General features: G+C 38.9%; 1 protein-coding gene across 5 annotated transcripts in view; it reads left to right on the top strand.

Moving 5' to 3' along the window:
• Positions 1-22,177, top strand: part of ppp6r3 (protein phosphatase 6, regulatory subunit 3) — a 163,914-nt gene that overhangs the window by 78,609 nt on the left and 63,128 nt on the right. For all 5 annotated transcript variants that reach the window (XM_051923420.1, XM_051923422.1, XM_051923421.1 and 2 more), the window contains exons 7-10: positions 15,916-15,981; positions 18,150-18,262; positions 21,034-21,147; positions 21,387-21,516. In XM_051923420.1, coding sequence (XP_051779380.1) covers positions 15,916-15,981; positions 18,150-18,262; positions 21,034-21,147; positions 21,387-21,516 — 423 coding nt within the window. The remainder of the gene's footprint in view (positions 1-15,915; positions 15,982-18,149; positions 18,263-21,033; positions 21,148-21,386; positions 21,517-22,177) is intronic.

Raw genomic sequence — 22,177 nt, 5'->3', positions numbered from 1 at the left:
ATAAATCTATAAGGCTGCTTCTCAGCCACTCATACTGACAACTGAAGATTTATTTTATAAATCTCGCTTCACTTGCCCACCCCTGGGTTTGGTGTACCGGATATACAAATTAAAGAGATTTTTTTTTTTCATGGGAATTGTTACCTATGCATTATTTTCACTTTAAAACTTTTGTAAAAACAATATTTGGAATGAACTTTTCTTCAAGATTTCATTGAATTTTGATTCTGTGTTTGGACTTACATTGTGACAACGCAAGGTATAAGTGCCTGTGAGTGAATATCGTTTCTTTCTCTCTAATAAATAAAACGACTTTCTCGAATATTTGTCCATGCTCTTTCTTCTTCGCTTTGTCGTTGACTTGTCATCTAGAACGTATAAAATTATTGTCCTGATAAACGTTATAAAAGCTGAGCGTGCAGGAAGTGTGTCTGACAAAAGCATTCACACGACTGAGGTTAGATGACTGTGGTCTTGTTTGAAAATAGTTGTATTTAGGTTGTGACTTGAAAGAATCTCATGTTAAGTCTCCATCTCACAGGACTTCAACGTTTTTGGAATCTCTTGATTCTCCCTGGCAACAAGAATTAGATGATTTACAAGTCTCCAAATTAAAGTTTAAATCTGATCAATATATTCGATCTCTTTCTGCTGTTCTGTTATTTCACCGAGTAATTAATTTCCATTTGCGATCTTTTCTATCCTTTTTTTGAGAGTTTGGAATTTTCGTACTTCTGTTATCTCTGACCTGCTGTACATGTGTACCGCGCCAACATTTTTGATTTCTTTATGACGTTCTACTTTGTCATCTACTCTTTGTCCTTTATTTCCGGCCCCAGGCCTGGTTAAATGTCTTTCTCACGGGACGTATAATGCTGCTCGCGTTGTGAAGGGGGTTGCTGAATGCATGCTAAGGAGTTGCGGTCGGATCAGCTGCTGTCTTGCTGCTGGTGAGCTGCGTGTTTTGTGTTGTGTTTGTCGCGCTGTGCGTCGATCATTTAAGATCCTTTACAGCAGCTGTCCTTTTGTCTCACTGCCTTGTCTCACGTGACGTCAAAGTGTCTTCTGAGAAGATCTCGTCCCCCTTGTCTCCCTCCCAAGATTTTCTTTTTATTATAGAGAGATTTGGTGTTGTCTGTTTTTGTTATTGTTTGCTGTAGTTGGTGTAATGGTGCACTCACTACTCTGTGGGAGACCTGTAAGGGGGACACCTACCTGTTTTCTGGATTTAAAAGAAACCGTAAATATTTCAGGGCTGCTAATAAAGAACTAATTTGCTAAATTTTCAAAAAAAAAAATGGTCCTGTCAAGTATTTAAAAAAAAATTTCACTCCTTTTGCTGCATGTTTAGCCAAGATAGGTCAATAGTGTCGAGTAGTCCCTGTGAATGTGATTGCTTAGCTGCTGAAACTGTGAAGACTCGTATAAATCTCATTTAAGAGATTTAACATGTAAGAATTGTCGGACCTCACCGAATCACGTCACTCACCTCTATATCTTCAACTGTATTTTGAGGTCTGCTGTCTGATGCAATCCATTTTGTAATAAATAGCATTAGTTAATAATGCTTATCGATTTGTTCATTCATCACTTGTAGTCTGCAGATTTTGCTTGTTAGTTTTTAGCAGCATCATCGTGCATGTTTTACTCTTATGTGATAAGCCAAGGACGTTGAATTTCTGTAATTCAGAATTGATCCTCAAAAATGTTGTTGTCTTTCACAGCCATCATTAACAGAGTAACTTAAAATTTGGGAACACCTGATCTAAGTTAAGACCCCCCAGCCCCCCACCAATATATATTGTGGCATCGGGTCAGGGTTCCCACTATTATAAAGCCTGTCCTGTTAAGAGGAGCGGTAGTCCTACTGCACTGCACTGGTGACCTGTATGTTTATTTAAAAACAATCTGTAAAATTGGGAAACCGCCATTCTGGGCCACAGCCGTTAGTATGAAAACCTTTAGCATAGATATAACAAGAGGTGTTGGACAATGCATGCATTAAATGCAATTAAGGAAAAAAATTTTTAAATACGCCTTTAAAAATTAATTGTATGCGTGAACCTTAGCTTTTTTTCTACAAAAGTACCAACATTTTGGGTTTTGGTTTGGTCCGTTTATAGGAGATGGACGTCTGAAGCAGAGCTCCGCTAGCAGCGGCTTTATTTTCCCACGTATTTCATATTATTTAGAGGTATCTTGTATTTAACCCGACCAAGGAACTTCCACTACAATATACAAGCATGAGTAACAAGAAGAAAAGTCAGAAAGAACCGGAAAAGAAACTTAAAGCTGCATCGAAGTCCGGACAGACTTCCGGTCTGAGTGCAAGTGTAAGGTATGGCATCACGGAGACTGACCTAGAACAGGCAGAAGAGTGCGCAGAATTCCTGGGACCCCGCTCCATTGTATCGTCTCCAGTCGAGAGTGAGAATGGGAGCGAAGGCGCAAGTGATACAGGTCGCGAGGGATCGCCGATTTCTGAGGATCATTCGAGACTAGAAAGGGCTCTGCAGGACGTGCTCTCATCTACTCATCGCGAGCCTGTAACAGGAGCTGCATTTTCACTTGCGGAGCACGAAAGCAGAAGCGAACTGTCCGAACTGAAAGAGATGATCGCTACACAGTCCACTGCCATAGTTACGGCCATGAAGGAGCTTAAGAAAGATAACACAAATGATCTTAAGAAGGTGGCCACTGAGCTCAAGAAGGATAACAAAGATAAGGAAACGCGTCTATTTGAACGTTTCGACGTGAACTTTAAAGGCATGTTGGAGAAATTAGTGGAACACATTGAAGAAACTAACTCCAAACTGAAAAGGCTTGATGATCATATTAATGACGTTTCAGATCAGCTGGAAGACGTTAAGCAGGGACTCACGGCTCGAGTGGAAACAGCGGAACAACTGGCATCTAACGCCAATGAAAAAGCCACAGCTGCGAACTCGGAATACAAAAAACTTGGAGACAGACTTGCAGCCCTGGAGGATGGGTGCAGAAGAAATAATATAAGAATTGAGGGTATACCTGAGAAACGAGAAAGCTCAAGCACAGTGAAATTTGCAGTAGAATTACTGTCTAAAATAATTGGAGATGACTTTAAACTCGACAATGAGATAGCCACGGCTTATCGCACAAAGATACCAAGCGCCTTTAAATCTAGGTCTTTTATTGTCCGCTTCGAACGACTAAGATGTAAGCTTGATGTGATGGCACTTCTCAGACACAAGCAAGAGATTATATTCGAAAATAATCTTATTCGTATTTTTCCCGACTTCTCACCATCAACAGCTGCAAAACGCAGATCCTACAACGACATTAAAAGGATGCTACGGGAAGCCGATATCAAATACAGCCTCTTGTATCCTGCCAAACTGAAAGTGGAAGTTCAAGATGGACATTATATCTTCTTCAGCAAAGAAGAAGCTGAAAAAGAATTAAAGAAGCTGTTTCCGACACTTTTTTGAAAGTTAATTAAAATTAAAGAGCCGTATTCTATCAAGGCACGGGAAAGACCTATGATCTGATCGCTGGATCCATGTTTAAAGAGACTGGTATTATAATTATACATCTTATTTTTTTTTTTTTTTTTTTTTTGTTTTTAGCTGGACTTTATATGTTATATGTTTATGTTTTAATCAGAGTTATAGAGTTATAGACGTGAGTGTGAAAATGTGGAAGTGATTAAAGTAGGATTCGTTTTATTTATTTATTTTTTTATTCCTTTTTTTTTTTTTTTATTTTACTATACCTTAAAGTAGACTGTTTAACTTCATACCCTTGGTTTAATGCTTGTTCTACTATTTATACAATTACCATTATACTATTACAGTATGAATTACCAGGTTTATCCTAGACTAGTTTTTAAAATCACTCCCAGGGTTTTTTTTTTTTTTTTTTTTTTTAATCTTAATATCTTAACTTAAAAGCGCTGAAGATCATTTCAAGCTTAAATATTGTTAATGAGAACATTTTCGGCAGATAGTATTAAGGATTTAACTGTAAAAGATATCTCTGTTTTAATTCTGTAACGCCGCTGCAGGGTGGGGTTTGTTTTGTTTTGGACGTGCTCTGTCTCTTCGTATGTCAGAGGACTGGAACATCGCGAAGTGGGGTCTAGCCTCATGTGGGGAGGCAAAATGGGGGGGTGGGGGGATAAAGGGGGGAGAGAAGGAGAGCAGGTTATATTTAATCTATTCTTATAATCCTTATAATTATAAATATCAATGCAGCAACAGGCTAACATGCAACAACTCCTGGGGAATCTTGAAACTAAGATTAAAACTGCCATATTACCAATTAAAACTATAAAATGACATTAAAAACTCAGAATCAATGTCTCCATGAAGGGACAGTTAACTTTGTGAGCTGGAATGTTAAAGGCCTGAATCACGAATTAAAGAGAAAGAAAGTATGCTCTCACCTAACAGGCTTAAACGCTAAAATAGTATTTTTACAGGAGACCCACTTACTAACCAAGGATCAGTTCAGATTACAAAAAGACTGGACTGGCCAAATGTTCCATTCTAGCTTTATAAAGAAAACTAGAGGGGTGGGAATTCTCATACATAGAACAGTTCCATTTGTAGCATCAGAGGTAGTGTCGGACCCTGAAGGGAGATATGTGATGGTCATGGGCAACTTATATAACAGTAAAATGATTTTGATAAATGTTTATGCACCCAATGTTGATGATAAGGAATTCATGCAAAATCTATTTGCATCCATTCCCAATGTGAACACTCATAAAATTATAATGGCTGGGGACTTTAATTGTGTTTTAAATCCACTCTTAGATAGGACTCCCGTGACAGGGGGGGACGACATCTAATACTGCAAAGATAATTACACAGTTTTTAAATGATCACAACTTATCAGACCCCTGGAGGTTTCTTAACCCAAACTCAAGAACATATTCGTTCTACTCACCAGTGCATTATAGCTACTCAAGAATTGATTATTTTTTTATAGATAATAATTTCCTGCCTACAATTAAATCATGCAAATATGACACAATTGTTATCTCTGACCATGCCCCTCTAGTCTTGGAGCTAAAATCAATAAGCCCCTCATACTCACCTCGCAGATGGCGTCTTAACCCTCTTTTATTGGCAGACGAGAACTGCACAGAATTTATATCCAAACAAATCAGCTTCTTCCTAGAGACAAACACGTCCACAGAGGTTTCTGCAGGAACACTCTGGGGAAACTCTAAAGGCCTTCCTAAGAGGCCAGATTATTTCATATCTTTCCCATAGAAATAAATTAGAAACCAAGAAAGTGTCAGAGCTAAGAAATGAAATTACTAGAATAGATGAAGAACAAGCCAGGCGTCCAAGTGAAGCTCTTCACAGGAAAAGGCAGGCCCTGCATACAGAACTTAACATCTTAACAACTAAAGAAACTGAACAACTTATTTATAAGTCTAGACAGCATTACTATGAACACGGAGAAAAAGCTAATAAGCTTTTAGCTCAACAAATTAATAAACAAGAAGTTCACAATGCAATACCAGTAATCACCAACAAGAATGGAGAAGAAATCATCGACCATAATAAAATAATGCACACATTTAGAGATTACTATAAGTCTTTATATTCCACTGAGCCCAAAGAAGACAACAGGCAATCTAATGCATTTCTGGATAATTCACAAATACCACAAATAGATGATTTAAGTGCTGAGGAACTAGATAAACCTCTAACGCTAACAGAATTACTAGGCGCTATAAAGTCACTACAAAGCGGGAAATCATCAGGCCCTGATGGTTACCCCGTAGAGTTTTATAAGAAATTCTCCACTCAGCTAGCTCCACTCTTATTGGTAACATTTACAGAAGCTAAAGACCACCAAATACTACCTCAAACATTTCGACAAGCATTAATCACCGTCTTTCCTAAACAAAATAAGGACTTGTTACAATGTGCATCATATAGACCAATTTCACTCCTGAATAATGATGTTAAGATACTCTCAAAAATCCTAGCTAGAAGGATGGAGAAAGTGCTGCCCTCGGTAATATCACAAGATCAAACTGGATTTATTAAAGGCCGACATCTATCTTCAAATCTCCGACGCTTGTTTAATGTTATATATTCACCAGCAAAATCAAACACCCCAGAGATATTACTATCATTAGACGCAGAAAAGGCATTTGACATGATCGAATGGAATTACCTTTTCACTGCATTGGAGAAATTTGGGTTTGGCCCGAATATTTGTGCTTGGATTAAACTACTGTATACCAGTCCAGAAGCTTCAGTTTGTATTAATAAAATTTGCTCAGACTACTTTAAACTAGAACGTGGTACCAGACAAGGATGTCCCTTGTCGCCACTGTTGTTTGCAATCGCTATTGAACCACTGGCGGTTCACTGCCGAAATTCTCATCAGATAAAGGGGATTGTCAGAGAAGGACTGGAACAGAAAATTTCTTTATATGCAGATGATATGGTCTTATATATATCGGACCCAGAAAACACTGTCCCTGCTGTTTTAACAGCACTAACAGAATTTCAAAAGATATCTGGTCTTAGAATTAATCTGAATAAAAGTATACTCTTTCCAGTGAACTCACAAGCATGTAATAATAAATTATACACCCTACCTTTTACCATAGCAGATCAGTTTAAATACCTAGGGGTAAATATCACAAGTAAACATAAAGCTCTTTATCAACAAAATTTTGGCGTCTATATGGAAAAAATTAAGCAAGACTTGCATAGATGGTCAACCCTTCATCTCACTCTAGCCGGAAGAATTAACATCGTTAAGATGAATATCCTTCCTAAACTTCTCTTTTTATTTCAAAACATTTCAATATATATCAATAAATCGTTTTTTAAACAGTTAGATTCAATAATAACCTCATTCATTTGGAACTCAAAACACCCACGTATCCGAAGAGCGACCCTACAAAGACCTCAGGCAGAAGGTGGCATAGCTTTACCTAATTTTCAGTTTTATTACTGGGCAGCAAACATACAAGCCATAAAAACCTGGACACAAATAAATGCACATACACAGGCTTGGTCTGCAATAGAAGTAAAATCCTGTAGTACTTCTTTATATTCCCTGCTCTGCTCTCCAATAAATGAAAGTTATCGCAAATATACTAATAACCCAATTGTGCTTTACTCACTCAGAATATGGAACCAAATTAGGAAGCATTTTAAGATGGAAAATCTTTTATCAGTGGCACCTCTGCAAGGGAACCACCTCTTTCAACCTTCGCAAGTATATCCAGTTTTTAATACCTGGAAAGTTTTGGGATTAAAATGCTCAGAGATCTTTATATAGACAACATATTTACATCTTTTGAACAATTACGTTCAAAATTTAACCTCCCAGCTACACATTTCTTTTACTATCTTCAAATTAGAAATTTTGTTAAACAGAAATTGCCCGATTTCCCCCACCTTGCACCCTCCACAATGCTGGAAAAAATACTGCTCAATTCCGAGGAAACAAACACTATTTCCGCAATATATAAAATCTTATTAGAGTCCCTACCTTTCAAAGATCCAAGAGGACATTGGGAAGAAGATCTCTTAATCAATATATCAGAAAAGGAGTGGAAGGTAGCAAAGCAGAGAATTCACTCGAGTTCTATATGCGCAAAGCATAGAATTATTCAACTAAAAATTATATATCGAGCTCATCTGTCTCGCTTAAAACTGTCCAAAATGTTTCCAGGCCAGGATCCAACCTGCGAGCGCTGCAACCAAGCTCTTGCCTCACTGGGTCACATGTTCTGGGCCTGCACCAAACTAACATCATTTTGGACAAAAATTTTTAAGTGCCTCTCAGACAGCCTTAGTATCACAATCCCTCCTAACCCACTAACAGCTGTGTTTGGTGTCCTTCCAGATGGACTTGAATTGGAGAAGGACAAACAAACGGTGATTGCATTCACTACACTCTTGGCACGCAGACTTATTTTGTTAAATTGGAAGAATCCTAATTCTCCTCTTATAAGTCAGTGGGAAACTGATGTTTTATATTATTTGAAATTGGAAAAAAATCAAATTTTCAGTTAGAGTATCTGTACAAAATTTTTTCAAAACTTGGCAGGATTTAATCAATATTATTTTAGAATAAGAGAATTAACTATTATTGCATTTAACTCCCTTCTCCATCTCTTATTTAAATAGATATTTACTTCTCCCCTTCTTTTGTCTAATGTTGCCTTATTAAAAAGCTTAAAGCAATTTTCCTTTAGCTAAGCTCTCCTTCCCAGGGGTGGGGTTTGATTTGTCTTCAAATTTGTTGGGTTATAAATTGATCTGTTTGTATGGAATGATTACAATGAAAATTAATAAAATAAAAATAAAAAAAAAAAAAAAAAAGTACCAACATTTTTTAAAAGGTTTTATTCAGTGTACAGTACAGTGCAATACAATAATACAAGTATGAGCTAAACTTACATGTAACAAAATATAAAGTTAGCCTAACCCTTTCAGAGCTGCTGTTGACATCATCCTTTAGTTTTTCTAGACTGCACTGTGTGATTTAATTTGCTAGGTGGCAGCAAAGACCATTGAGATGGACTGAGCTGCCATGGCTATCATCAGAAGAAATGCGAAGCAAAGACATTTTTGAATATTGTTTGATGACTTGCATTCAGCACTGTCAGATAAGGATTATGAGCTGGCAAAAAACCAAAGTAATTGGCATTGAGAGTGCTTCAAGGATATCTCCCAAGTGTGAATGAGAGAGGAATAGCCATTACTATGATGGATTTTCTTTTCAGGTGCATGTGGTTGTGCTCCTGAACTGAACTAGCTCATTTTACAGAGTGCAGAATTCTGATTTCTCACCTGATGCAACGTTGACATCACTCCATACTTTGGAATTCTACCGTCTTTGACACTATCCTGTATGTAGATCTACTGACTCCACAGTATCTCAAAAATGTGATTATTCTTAGCCTTTCTAACAGAAGTGATGTATGCAGATAGGTAATGGGTAACAAACTTCATTGGCAATGGTTTTCATCATTGATTACTATCAATGACATTTATTAGTTGTTGGAAACTTTATAATATCTGTAACACCCTGATTTTTGGTAGTTTGCTGTGAATAGATGCTAGCTAAATATCTAATCACCAGAAACGGCGCACAGCAGTGAATTCACTTGACTTGAGCATTCATAGTTTTCATACTCTCTTTCTCTGTAGTTTAGCATTCGTTTGCTCACAGGTTGATGCACTTCTTTTTTTCTTCCCTAGAAACCCGCTTCTTCTCTTCTTTCGTTGGCATCTTTTCGCATTAAAACTGATTAAGTCAGTGTTTGTGTTGAAATTAGGTAGTATGCTTTTTTTTTAAATTGTTCACTTAAGTTGGCACTTAAGTCTTCAATCTGCCTCAAGAATGATTTATGATATGAAGAGATAGGGGAAGTGACGGCAAAGGTGGTAGGGATGAGAATGGTGCACAGCCGTCCTGCTGGCTGCTGCCAAGAGTTGATCCTACAATAAAATAAAATTAAAAGAGGAATAACCTTGGAGGTCAATCATCACCCCAAAAGCAAACTGTAGACTTCACATAGTATATGTGTACCAAGTTTCAGGTCAGTAAACTCCTGGACTGACAAACAGACAGCCACGGTAGCATATTATATATAAAGATAACCTTAATTGTCCTCATAATTTAAATCCAGTCAGAGGGGATTAGGAAACTTTGTTTAGTGTAGCTTGAAGTTTTCAAACGGTCTTTTTGGCAGGTGAGAATAAAACCTGTTGTACAGTAAGTGAAGAGGGCACCATGAGAACTACAAGATTCCTAATGATGTCAGGGCTTATCTTGGGTGAAGACATAAAAAGGATGGACTTGAAAACTTAGACCTCATAGCCTGGAATGTCAGGGGCAGCTCAAAGGAAAGAGGATAAATTCAGAGCAGTTTATTTTATATCCACTGTTAGTGTGTCTAATATGGATGTTTATAGGAGAGAGCAGGTTGAAGCGAGTCAGTGCCCAGTGGCTTCATGGAGAGATTGAAAAGTTGGGGGGGTCACAAGAGAACATCCTTCTGACACCCTCCGGTATGTTTGAAAGATGTCAGAGTTTGTTATCAAGACTACTGAGGAGGAGGAGGAGGACGACAAGTCAGGCATTTTTACTGAATTAGTAAACCATACACCAGACCGGGGCGGCACGGTGGCGCAGTGGTAGCGCTGCTGCCTTGCATTAAGGAGACCCGCATTCACTTCCTGGGTCCTCCCTGTGTGGAGTTTGCATGTTCTCCCAGTGTCTGCGTGGGTTTCTTCCCACAGTCCAAAGACATGCAGGTTAGCTGGATTGACGATCCTAAATTGGCCCTGGTGTGTGTATCCTGCGGTGGGTTGGCGCCCTGCCCGGAATTTCTTCCTGCCTTGCGCCCTGTGTTGGCTGGGATTGGCTCAAGCAGACCCGCATGACCCTGTGTTCTCATTCAGTGGGTTGGAAAATTAATGGATGGAAACACCAGACCACATCTGGTCCGTAACTTGCCATAGAAAAATGCAGTCTATCCTACAAGAGGCCTTCTCTGCAATCATTTTAGTAACATGTAAATATTATTTAATAAAGAGGAAACAACCCAATTATGATTCTTGACTACGGACACACATTTATAGCTTAACATGGAAATGCTAAAGACAGTATTTTTTAAAAACGGTAGCATTTCAATGCCTTTTCTTAAGTTTTCCTCTGCTAAATGTCTTACATTCAAGTCTAGAAGCAGCTCTAAAAAGGCGTCCCATTACTAGTCTGGAGAGTTTAAAGCATGAGGACATCAGCACGCCACCCTTATAAACTGTGGTGGAGGTCAGTTTGAATGTTTCTTAAAAGATGTACCTTAGGGCTAAAGAAACTAAATGGTAACACAAAATAGATGTTTGTTTTCATAACTTTTGACAGATTTTGAGCAATGTTTTGATGTTAGGCAGAAACTGATCAACACCTCCAAGTAAGAATTTCACTGTTCTGTGTACATGTGACCATATTAGATTGATTGATAGATGAATGTCCCAAGGGGGAAATGTTCTTGTTAACGGATGTTCAACAAATGAATAAAATCAGATGTGATTAAAATGCACATAACAAACTTTAATTTTATGGGTATTTGCGTACATTCTGGTCACAGCATCTAGAAATAACACTTTTATTACATGCCCCCCCCAATTTCAGGGCACCATAATGTTTGGGACACAGCCATGGCAGCTCATTTAAAGCATATTTAAGACTGTCGCAGTGATTTCTTGATATGTGCGATTCATAGACCTCGTCAGGTACTGAGGAGCTTCTCTGGTGATGCTCTGCCCAGTCTCTTATGTCGCCATCTTCAGCTCCTGCTTGTTTTGGGGTGGCTCGTCTCCTTAAGTTTTCCCTTCTATATATTGAAGGTCCGTTCAATTAAATTTAAATGGGGTGACTGGCTTGCCCGTTCAAGGATTTTTTTTTTTTGCTTTGAAACTCTCTTGTTTTGCCTCTGCAGTATTTTTGGGATCATTATCTTGTTGTAGGATGAAGCTCCGTTCAGTGGGTTTGGAGACATTTATTTGAACTTGGCCAGATTAGTTGTTTCTATATACCTCAGAATTCAATGTGCCAATGCCTTGAGCAGTTCAATCCTCAATGAAGAGAAGTGTGCCAGTACCTGTAGCAGCCATATATGCCCAAGCCTTAAGACCCCCAGCACCATGTTTAAGCAGTGAGGTGTTCTGCTTTGGATCTTGGCCAGCCCCTTTTGGTCTCTACGCTGTTTGCTCTTCCCATTACCGTGATGCAAGTTCATCTTTGTCCCGTCAGTCCACAAGACCTTTTTCCAACAATTTTGCAGGTTTTTTAAGTCCTTTTGATCAATCTATAATCTGGCCATCATTTTCTTTGTGGTTTGCATATTTCAATGTGTCCTCTTTATTTCTGCTCATAGTCATCTCTGACACATCCACATCGGCCTCTTCAAGATCTGTCGGACAGGCGTCGTAGTTCCTTTTTTTCCCATAGTGAGGATTCTTCTATCATCAACAGTGAAGGTCATCTTGGCCTGTCAGTCCCTTTTGAGATTACTCTTTTGAAGGTTTCCTGACTGACCACAGCCTTAGTCTCCAGGGGCCTCATGTATAACCCCGTGCGTAGAATTCGCATTATAACATGACGTAAGCACAACAGCCAAAATGTGCTTACGCACAGAAAAATCCAGATGCATAAATCTGTGCGTTCGCCAGCTTTCACGTTCTTCCGCTACATATAGGTGCTGGTCATAAAATTAGAATATCATGACAAAGTTGATTTATTTCAGTAATTCCATTCAAAAAGTGAAACTTGTATATTAGATTCATTCATTACACACAGACTGATGTATTTCAAATGTTTGTTTCTTTTAATTTTGATGATTATAACTGACAGCTAATAAAAGTCCCAAATTCAGTATCTCAGAAAATTAGAATATTGTGAAAAGGTTGAATATTGAAGACACCTGGTGCCACACTCTAATCAGCTAATTAACTCCAAAGCCTTTAAATGGTCTCTCAGTCGAGTTCTGTAGGCTACACAATCATGGAGAAGACTGCTGACTTGACAGTTGTCCAAAAGACGACCATTGACACCTTGCACAAGGAGGGCGAGACACAAAAGGTCATTGCTAAAGAGGCTGGCTGTTCACAGAGCTCTGTGTCCAAGCACATTAATAGAGAGGCGAAGGGAAGGACAAGATGTGGTAGAAAAAAGTGGACAAGCAATAGGGATAACCGCACACTGGAGAGGATTGTGAAACAAAACCCATTCAAAAATGTGGGGGAGATTCACAAAGAGTGGACTGCAGCTGGAGTCAGTGCTTCAAGAACCACCACACACAGACGTATGCAAGACATGGGCTTCAGCTGTCGCATTCCTTGTGTCAAGCCACTCTTGAACAAGAGACAGCGTCTGAAGTGTCTCGCCTTTGGACTGCTGCTGAGTGGTCCAAAGTTATGTTCTCTGATGAAAGTAAATTTTGCATTTCCTTTGTGAATAAAGGTCCCAGAGTCTGGAGGAAGAGAGGAGAGGCACAGAATCCACGTTGCGTGAGGTCAAGTGTAAAGTTTCCACAGTCAGTGATGGTTTGGTGTGCCATGTCATCTGCTGGTGTTGGTCCATTGTGTCTTCTGAGGTCCAAGGTCAACGCAGCAGTCTACCAGGAAGTTTTAGAGCACTTCATGCTTCCTGCTGCTGACGAACTTTATGGAGATGCAGATTTCATTTTCCAACAGGACCTGGCACCTGCACACAGTACTAAAGCTACCAGTACCTGGTTTAAGGACCATGGTATCCCTGTTCTTGATTGGCCAGCAAACTCGCCTGACCTTAACCCCATAGAAAATCTATGGGGTGTTGTGAAGAGGAAGATGCAATACGCCAGACCCAACAATTCAGAAGAGCTGAAGGCCACTATCAGAGCAACATGGGCTCTCATAACACCTGAGCAGTGCCACAGACTGATCGACTCCATGCCACGCCGCATTGCTGCAGTAATCCAGGCCAAAGGAGCCCCAACTAAATATTGAGTGCTGTACATGCTCATACTTTTCATGTTCATACCTTTCAGTTGGCCAACATTTCTACAAATCCTTTTTTTGCATTGGTCTTAATTGATATTCTAATTTTCCAAGATACTGAATTTGGGACTTTCATTAGTTGTCAGTTATAATCATCAACATTAAAAGAAATAAACATTTGAAATACATCAGTCTGTGTGTAATGAATGAATCTAATATACAAGTTTCACTTTTTGAATGGAATTACTGAAATAAATCAACTTTGTCATGATATTCTAATTTTATGACCAGCACCTGTAAATCCCGGTCAGCGTGAAAAGTAACGCTCGTGCATGCGCCTGCTGTCCCGCCCCAACTCCTCCCAGAATTACGCCTCTTTGAATATGCAAATCAATATAAATAATCCTTAAACTCCGCGTTCTGTGAAAGACAATGGGAAAAGCATGGGGGGAAAATAGAATTCAGCAAAGGCAAAGAAAAACGTACTATTTGTTGGTTTAAACAGTGATATAAGCAACAAAAGGAAGTCAATCGAGTGACATAGCATGTCGGAGAAACACGAAAGCTCAAGTTCACAAAGTCGCACAGTGCCCGAAATAAAAAAGAAATCACATATCAAAGTCACCGTGAAAAGGAGAGTCGTAGCCCATCGTCTGAGTTTCATATGAACGCTCATTAGGGTACAGAGAAAAAAAATAGGCACACAGTGGGGGGAAAAAAAGCACGAAATGTCAACTTCAATCTCGAAATTTCCACTTTAATCACGTAGTTTATTTTGTCATTAAAGTAGAACATCATAAACTTCATCTTAAAATCGTTTAATTTACTAGTTTCTCAAATCCCATCGTAACTAAAGTAGCAAATTAAATGCTTTGTTTTGTATTTGATCTTCTAAGTGCTCTGTGTGTGAATCACTACGTGCTTACGGGTTTTGTCTTCCTCCGACAGGACACAGAATCCATTACATTTGTAATATTACAGCTGTCTGAATAATTAAAATACTGAGATGTATATTTGATATCCTGTTCATGATGATAGGAGTTAAAGCATGTTATTAAACATGGGAACATGGTGGTGCAGTGATTGTGCGCGACCTTCGGTGAATCTACTGCAGCAGTGATGTCTCTTTCAAACGTACTAACCCCCAATTCCTGTCCTTACCTTTCTTTCTCCAAATACCCAATCACCACACAATCAGCTGTGTAATAGACGTTAAGCCATCTGTAAGCTTATAACGCAGATTCTTCAAAACTTTTAAGGAACGCTGTACGTGTTTAATTATTCTGTCTTTCATGCCAGTCTCAGTTAAGCATACAGTGCAAGGCAGGAACAATCCGTAAACGGAGAGCCAGGTCCTTGCTAGCGTAGTGATACCGTGTCCTTTAATTATTAACAATATAGATTATTTAAATGAAATTAAAGTTTTATCTGTGTAATATAATAAACATATTTTGCTGCATTTCATCTTTAAAATGATATCGTCATCATATGTAAATATGTGCTTTATAAAGTGGCTCTGGTTGTGCAATATTATAACTATCGCTAGTTTACAGTGAGGTGATTGTACTTAGAAGTACAAACAGTTCTACAAGGCACACTTGATGGACTGACTGAGTGCATTTAGAGCTCTTGGGATGAAACTGTCTGAACCGCGAGGTCCGTACAGGAAAGTTTTTGAAGCGTTTGCCGTGTGAGAAGCAGTTCAAATAGGAAGCATGGCTGAGGCAGTGTGTGCTTGATGCTGTATACCGATAATTCTCTTTCCGATCAGCTTCTCCGAGTTTTGCAGTGAGAGTAATATGGAAAAAGATGATCTGCTGTGGCAACACCTAACGGGAGCAGCTGAAAGAAGAAAAAGAAGGTGCAGTGAGAGTAACGACGCTAAAGCAGCTATGGTATTTGGAATAGTTTGGCCATTCCATGGACCATTATATTGTTACTGGTTAATTACAATCAGATGCCTTAAACTAATAAACAATATGCAGTTAATTTCAGTCTATTTATAAAGCCGCGTCAGGGATGTGGATCTGAAAAAGAAAGGGTAACAGTAGCACTGCTTTGACACTGGGTGCCGCCAGCCTGCAAAACAGAGCAGAGAATTTGCGTACGACAAGAGTATGAGCTACCGTGGAAATGTGCGTGGCTTTATGCCAAGTTTAGGTTTTATACATCGCGATTTGAATGTGGAAACGTTCGGACGCAACATTTCTGTGTGTATGCACCGTTTATACATGAGGCCCCTGGTGTCTGTGTTCTCCCACCATGTCATGCTGACTTGGTGTCAAAGCCAGATATGGGGTCCTTCTCTGCATTTCCATCAACTTTTAAGATGTTTGTACAATGTGACTTTTTTTCCCCACTGATTAACATTTTTTTTAAAATTTTTTTTATATTTTAGTGGTTAAATGAGGAAAAAATAATTCAGCGGCTTGTCGACATGGTCCACCCTTCTCAGAACGAAGATGTAAGTATATGCATTGTTGAAATGAACTGTGCTGTATGCTTATCCATTAAAAACAGCAATCCGGTTCACTTGCCCTATTTTTAATATTCATTGTTCTGTGTTCCTCTTGTCACTTCACTACTGCACCGCTTAATCAGGTGAGGGTCATGATGGGAATCTGCCAAACCCAGGCTTGCCTGTCCTCTGCAGTTTTTTTTATTGATTTTATTGAAATCACACAACATTCCATACAAATAGATCAATTTTACAAGAATAGGATTGAAAACAAATCAACCCCCACCCTTGAGAAAGAGAGCATGGGCAGCAGAATAAAACTTAAACCTAGTAAAAATAAACAAATGGATAAATTAATAAGTGAATATAGATAAATGGAGAAGAAAAAAAATAGCGAATAGGGAGAGAATCTGCTTCCTCAGTGCTTTACAAGCTTATTCTAAAATGTTATTGATCAGATCCTGCCAGGTTTTGAAAAATTTCTGCACAGATCCTCTAAGTGAGAATTTGATTTTTTCCAATTAATATAAAACATCAGTTACCCACTGACTTAAAAGGGGAGAGTTAGGATTCTTCCAGTTGAGCAAGATAAGTCTGCGTGCCAATAGTGTAGTAAAGGCCATCACAGTTTGTTTGTCCTTCTCCTCTTTAAGCCCATCTGGAAGAACACCAAACACAGCTGTTAGTGGATTAGGAGGGATTGAGACGCCAAGGCTGTCTGAAAGCCGTTTAAAAATCTAGGTCCAAAATGATGTTAATTTGGTGCAGGCCCAAAACATGTGGCCCAGTGAGGCTGGAACTTGATTGCAGCGTTCGCAGGTTGGATCTTGCCCTGGAAACATTTTGGACAATTGTAAGCGAGACAGATGTGCAGTTTTGTCCCACTCCCCTCCACTGGCCTTGGAGCACCTAGGAATTCCATGAAGGAGGATCCTTACTAGAATTGCTGGATTTTTCCTTCTTTGAATCTGTTGGATTCCCATGTTTCAGTGTGCTCAAACAGGAGGGCTCAGAGACAATGAAATATCATTGTGGAGAGTCTTAGTTAATTTCAAGCTGTCTATATTTTGACATGAACTATTTCCTTCCATTGTCTAATGTGCAATGTCAAATGGCCCTATATTTATACTTTAAAATCAAAGAGAACAAAGCTTCTTCATAGTAATGTCACACGACAAAGCCATTAATGATGAAAGCTTGTACTAGCAAGGCCGCAAGGACAATTTTAGATAATGCTGACTGTGTGCTTAATGGTCTACCTGCTATTGACCTACTGTACCAGTGATAAGGAAGATGGCAAGCCCACTGCAGAAGACCTGCTACACCAGCAAGATCAAAGGTTTTGTTTGACTGGTTAATAACAAGTGGACTCTGGTCATGTGGGTTGGTCTTAGTGGTGGTTCTCTTAATATGTCCATCTCAAAACCTTCAGTCCTCGTGTGTGTATTTTATTTACTTGCACACACCATTCCAGTCAAAAGCCTGAACATCGCTGATTGCGTGCATGGTTTTTTTTTTCACTTAAGACATCTCGGTCAAAAATCTTTTGGTGAAATGGTTGAAATTAGTTTCTGTGACAAAAGCAGTGACCTTAGTGCCTGTGTATGAATTTCCTTTGAAAACAAAAAGTTAAATTTTTTTTGTTTTTGCCTCAAAAGCAAGCAGCTCTTCAGAACTTTAATGAAGTTTGCAATTGGAAAAGGTTAAACCACCATCACCCTCTCAATAACTTCTTACCTCTTTAAAAGTCAATTTGCCAAATTTCCTTTTAATTTGTCAGAGCTCATTGCATTGCATTATTCTGACTGTTGTTTTCCTGTGTGTTAGTTTATGGTACTTGTATGTTTTTGTATGATATCTCTTTTTTTAATCATTCTGCATACCTTTCGTTTTGAGCTCTTGATTAAACAGTTTCTAGACATTTACTTGAATTTTCTCTGGACCAGTATTATATATTTAATAAAGTTTATGTTAGAAATTCCCTGACTGTCTCGTGCAGATGTTGTAGAAGGTTTAGGTGGAGGGTTCTGTATTTAAAATGACTCAGTTTAACACAAAACTAACATTTTGAACACCCTGACTACTCTTCCCCTTTTTTCCAACATATCTCTGAGGACTTGACTGTGTATTGTTAACTTCATTTGTTTGTGTGCTTTGTCAATTTTCCTTTTCAGATGCACTCGAATGCATCACAGTCATTATGTGAAATCATTCGGCTAAGCAGAGACCAGATGTTTCAGATGCAGGGCTGCACAGAGCCTGATCCACTGCTTACCACATTGGAGAAGTAAGTTGTGCTTTACATGGCATAGATGTTTTTAAAAATGCCTGTCCTAATTGGGCCTTCAAGTAACAATGTCAAAAAATCACACTGCTGGGTTTCAAGCTTACAAATACAAAATCGCACATCACAAGCCCCAAGGGTAACGCATTTGTTTCATGCACAAAAAATAAAGCAAAATAACTACATTTTCTTCTTTCGATTTACAGTTGCTTTAGTTAAAATGTTGAGTAAACTATAATTTATGGTAGGTAAAAGAAACCAGTATGACTGAGTGTGGACAAGATGTAATGAGAGGGTTAGCCAAGCAGAGCCCAGGGTTTGTTTCTGTGGTTAAGTGCTTCACCCTCCAGCATCTCTTTCTGTTAACTTCATGCTACAGCAAGTCTGTTTCTTTCCACCCCTCTTAACCAAATGGCCGTGTTTTTTTGGCTCCCCGCTGCCCCTTCCAATTTTTCTGAATTTTGATCCTCCACTGTCATTATAAAGATGTTTAGCTACATTCATGGAAAGGAGGATGCGGTTGGAGCATACTGTGTTGGTGCACCCACCACAAGACGAAGCACCAAAAAGCTGGCTAAGAACTATTGGTAGCTGGCTAGCAGCACGTGTGAATCTTCACCTTGATCCCTAGTGATGAAACAAGAGTCTTTAATGCTGTGTCTTCATTTTAATAAAATCCTATACATATTAATTGTTCTTGTTGTGAAGGATCCAGCACTTCAGTAACCAGTGCTGTTCAGTGCTAATTGCGTTTGGTTGTACTGAGCTGAGGCCTGCCTGATTTACAGTTCTAGCTGGTCACACATGCAGGCCGAAGTGTCAAAGTCAAGTGTGTAGCAGCAGACTCTCTCAGGTGAGTGTCTGAAACAACACGCCGTTTATGTAATTACATCGTATTGCAAAGTGGAAGTGGCAGGCATGTTTCAGAAGATAGTGATGCCTTTTTAATATCTAAGGAATAATATTATGAATTTTATTATCATGAATCACTTTGATTTGAGTTTTCATGTTGATTAGTCATAATATCTGCCCTCATTGGTTTTATATTGTGCTGCTTGACTGGTTTTATTACAAAAGACACTTTTACTGCTACAGAGGTCTGTTTTTGAGGTTGTTCTTCCTAGTAGTGTAGGATTCAGGATTGCTGTTTGGAGTCGCTGTGCTAAGTAGATGACCTCTGATTTATTATAACACATGCAGGTATGTGAACCATTACACTTGTCAAGCGGTTTTCACCAAACATCCTTTCATGATAAGTTGTTTAGTCTGCCTTCTCTGGCTGCTGCTTTTTGATGTTGCCATTTTTTGGGAAAACCTAATGTGAGCTGGCATAGTAATGATTCAGGATGGAAACTAGTTGCCTTTATGAAGTATTTTAAAGTTCATAGGCCATCACTGGAGGATGTCTGTTGTGTCAGAGATTGTAAGCATCTTCTTCAACAGTACGCAGTGCACCTCTGAAACACTCTGCAAAACTGAATTAGTCCATTGGTAAAACATGTAAAGATGCCTTCTGGCTGCCTCAGTACAGCACATGGCCGGAGCAGGAAACAGAAGTTAAAGTTACACCTTTGTGTGGTTGACCAATCATAAATGGTGTCTTTTTGTTGCTCAGGTACAATTAGTGTTCATTTAACCAATGACCGTTGCCCTGAATGGGAACCTGAAACGGTTAATGTAACTTTATACATTTCTCTGTGATCCCCAAGGTGCTTTGGGCCCTTGTAATCCTTCCTGTGGATGTGTTTTGGGCATGTCCAATCAGGAGGAGACCTTGGGACCAACCCAGTACACACTGGAGAGATTATCTTGGCTGGCCTAGGGATACCCCTGTGTTTCCTCCAAAGGAGTTGGTAGAGGTGGTGAGGAAGAGAGATGTCCGGACATCTTTGTTTAGTCTGCTGCCCCACAACTTGGACCTGGATAAGCATCAAAACATGAAAAGATGGATGGCATTTCTCTGTGAAATTTGATCATTTTGTCATGGATAATGCACTCTCTATAATGTGTTTGTGCTATCATGAATATATCGGGTCTCTTACATTTTATGTTCTTTAGTGGCTCGTTTTGACAAGAAATAAAGCCGTGTATCATGAGTTTAAACAGAATGTCTGTCTATTATTGTGACACATTTTAAGGGTATATTGGCCATTGAACTCTTTAAGGGTTCACAAACTTTGTCTTGCAACTGTAGATGTACGGAAGAAGTTTAATTTTGACACTTGCATATTTAAACCCACACATCTGTATTTAATACAATAGAGTGGGCCATTGTGTAAGAATATGTGCTTAAGTCTAACACTGTAACTGGCATTCAGTTCACCAGAAGACCTGAAAGCGCCATGGAGAACACAAACTAGTGTTGTGACCGGCCCTAATGAAACTTCTGATAATTTGTAGCAAGTGAGACTGGAGCGCTCGGGCTGCGTGTGTTTGGGGTTCTCGCCGTGATCACCACCACCCACTGACACTTTTGGTTTGTTACAAATTGTGCCAGTCCTTTGAGGTCTTAATCCTGAGTGTCCATTAGATGGCACTTCTGTCATTCTCAGCAACCAGCCTCCAAAACTGGTGCAGCAATTTTATGTTAAGTTTCTTTTATCTTTTTTGCTGTTTTGTTTTTAAATATTCTTTTAATCTGAAGTGATATTTTTCTTTTTTGTTTTTCTTGTTTTGCAAGTTTGATTTTATTTTAGTTGATTTCTGCTGTAAAAACCCTAAATGCATTCATTGAACAGTTTTGTAATTACAGTTAATTATATCATCTTTTCTAGGCAAGAAACTGTTGAACAGTTATTATCAAATATTTTTGATAAAGAGAAAAATGATTCAGCAATTGTCAGCGTCATCCAGATATTATTAACACTTTTTGAAACTCGCCGACCTGCGTAAGTTTGATTGTTTATTAATCTGTTATAATGAAACATTTTGTAACTTTCTCCTGTCATTACCCTGAATTGGGACAAGAATATAAAAGACAGGAAAATGTAGCAAAGCATGAATGTATAATGTAAACCTTTTTAGAAAAGCAATGAAAGGGTAAATCAGCTTAGCAAATAATGAAGTGAATGTCACTGCCTGCTAGAAGAATAAGTTATTTGTTTAATCATTATCCCTCTGTTTGCAGTTTTGAAGGCCATTTAGAAGTTTGCCCTCCAGGCATGAACAATCCTTCCTTTTCAGTCAGTCAGAGTGTTTTAAATGCAATTAAGCCAAGACTCAAACACTTTCATCAGCTGCTACTTGAGCCTCCAAAGGTAATCATTTTTTCCATTGGAAGTGCCACTGAGCCAATCAACCAGAATGATTGTGTCCTGATAAGGGCTGTTAGTCTAATTCTATTAAAGCCCAAGTGGGGGGGTGGTGTGGTGTTGGGGGTTTGTTTGTTATGTGGCTGAAAAGGTTTGGCTTTTTGGCCCCTTTCTTTGTTTACTTGATTTTGTAAACCTCTTAGTATTAATGCAATGTCTCATCTCCCCAAAAGAGGAAAAACCTAGAGTTTAATAACCATTTTGGCTTTTCACATGCACACTCAAACCTTAGCAGTTGTTTTAGTCAACTCTTTATAATGTAAAGTCCAAAGTTACTGACTAGTTCAGAAGTTTGGAGTTGGAGCCAGGCATCCTTGAGGGTAATGAAGTGGCTGTGGACTACAGTGTTACTCGAACTGTCCACAGACCATCTTGACCAACATGAGCTACACAGAATCCGTCCGGAGTATTTGACCGCATAAGCATGAGTGCGTCAACAAGTTCATAACATCAACCGCTGTGAAACTGAAGTTATAGATCACAAATTGATAGGTTTGAGTTTTCATTTTGGTACACAAGATATTCCTCAGATGCAGGCACGCCTCACTGTTGGTGCAGTAACTGATTGCAGGCACATTTATTCTAACATTTGAAACCATCCCATAGA

Source organism: Erpetoichthys calabaricus, chromosome 2, assembly GCF_900747795.2.
Source record: "Erpetoichthys calabaricus chromosome 2, fErpCal1.3, whole genome shotgun sequence".
NCBI classification, from domain to species: domain Eukaryota; kingdom Metazoa; phylum Chordata; class Cladistia; order Polypteriformes; family Polypteridae; genus Erpetoichthys; species Erpetoichthys calabaricus.
This window is presented reverse-complemented; position numbering and strand designations above follow the sequence as displayed.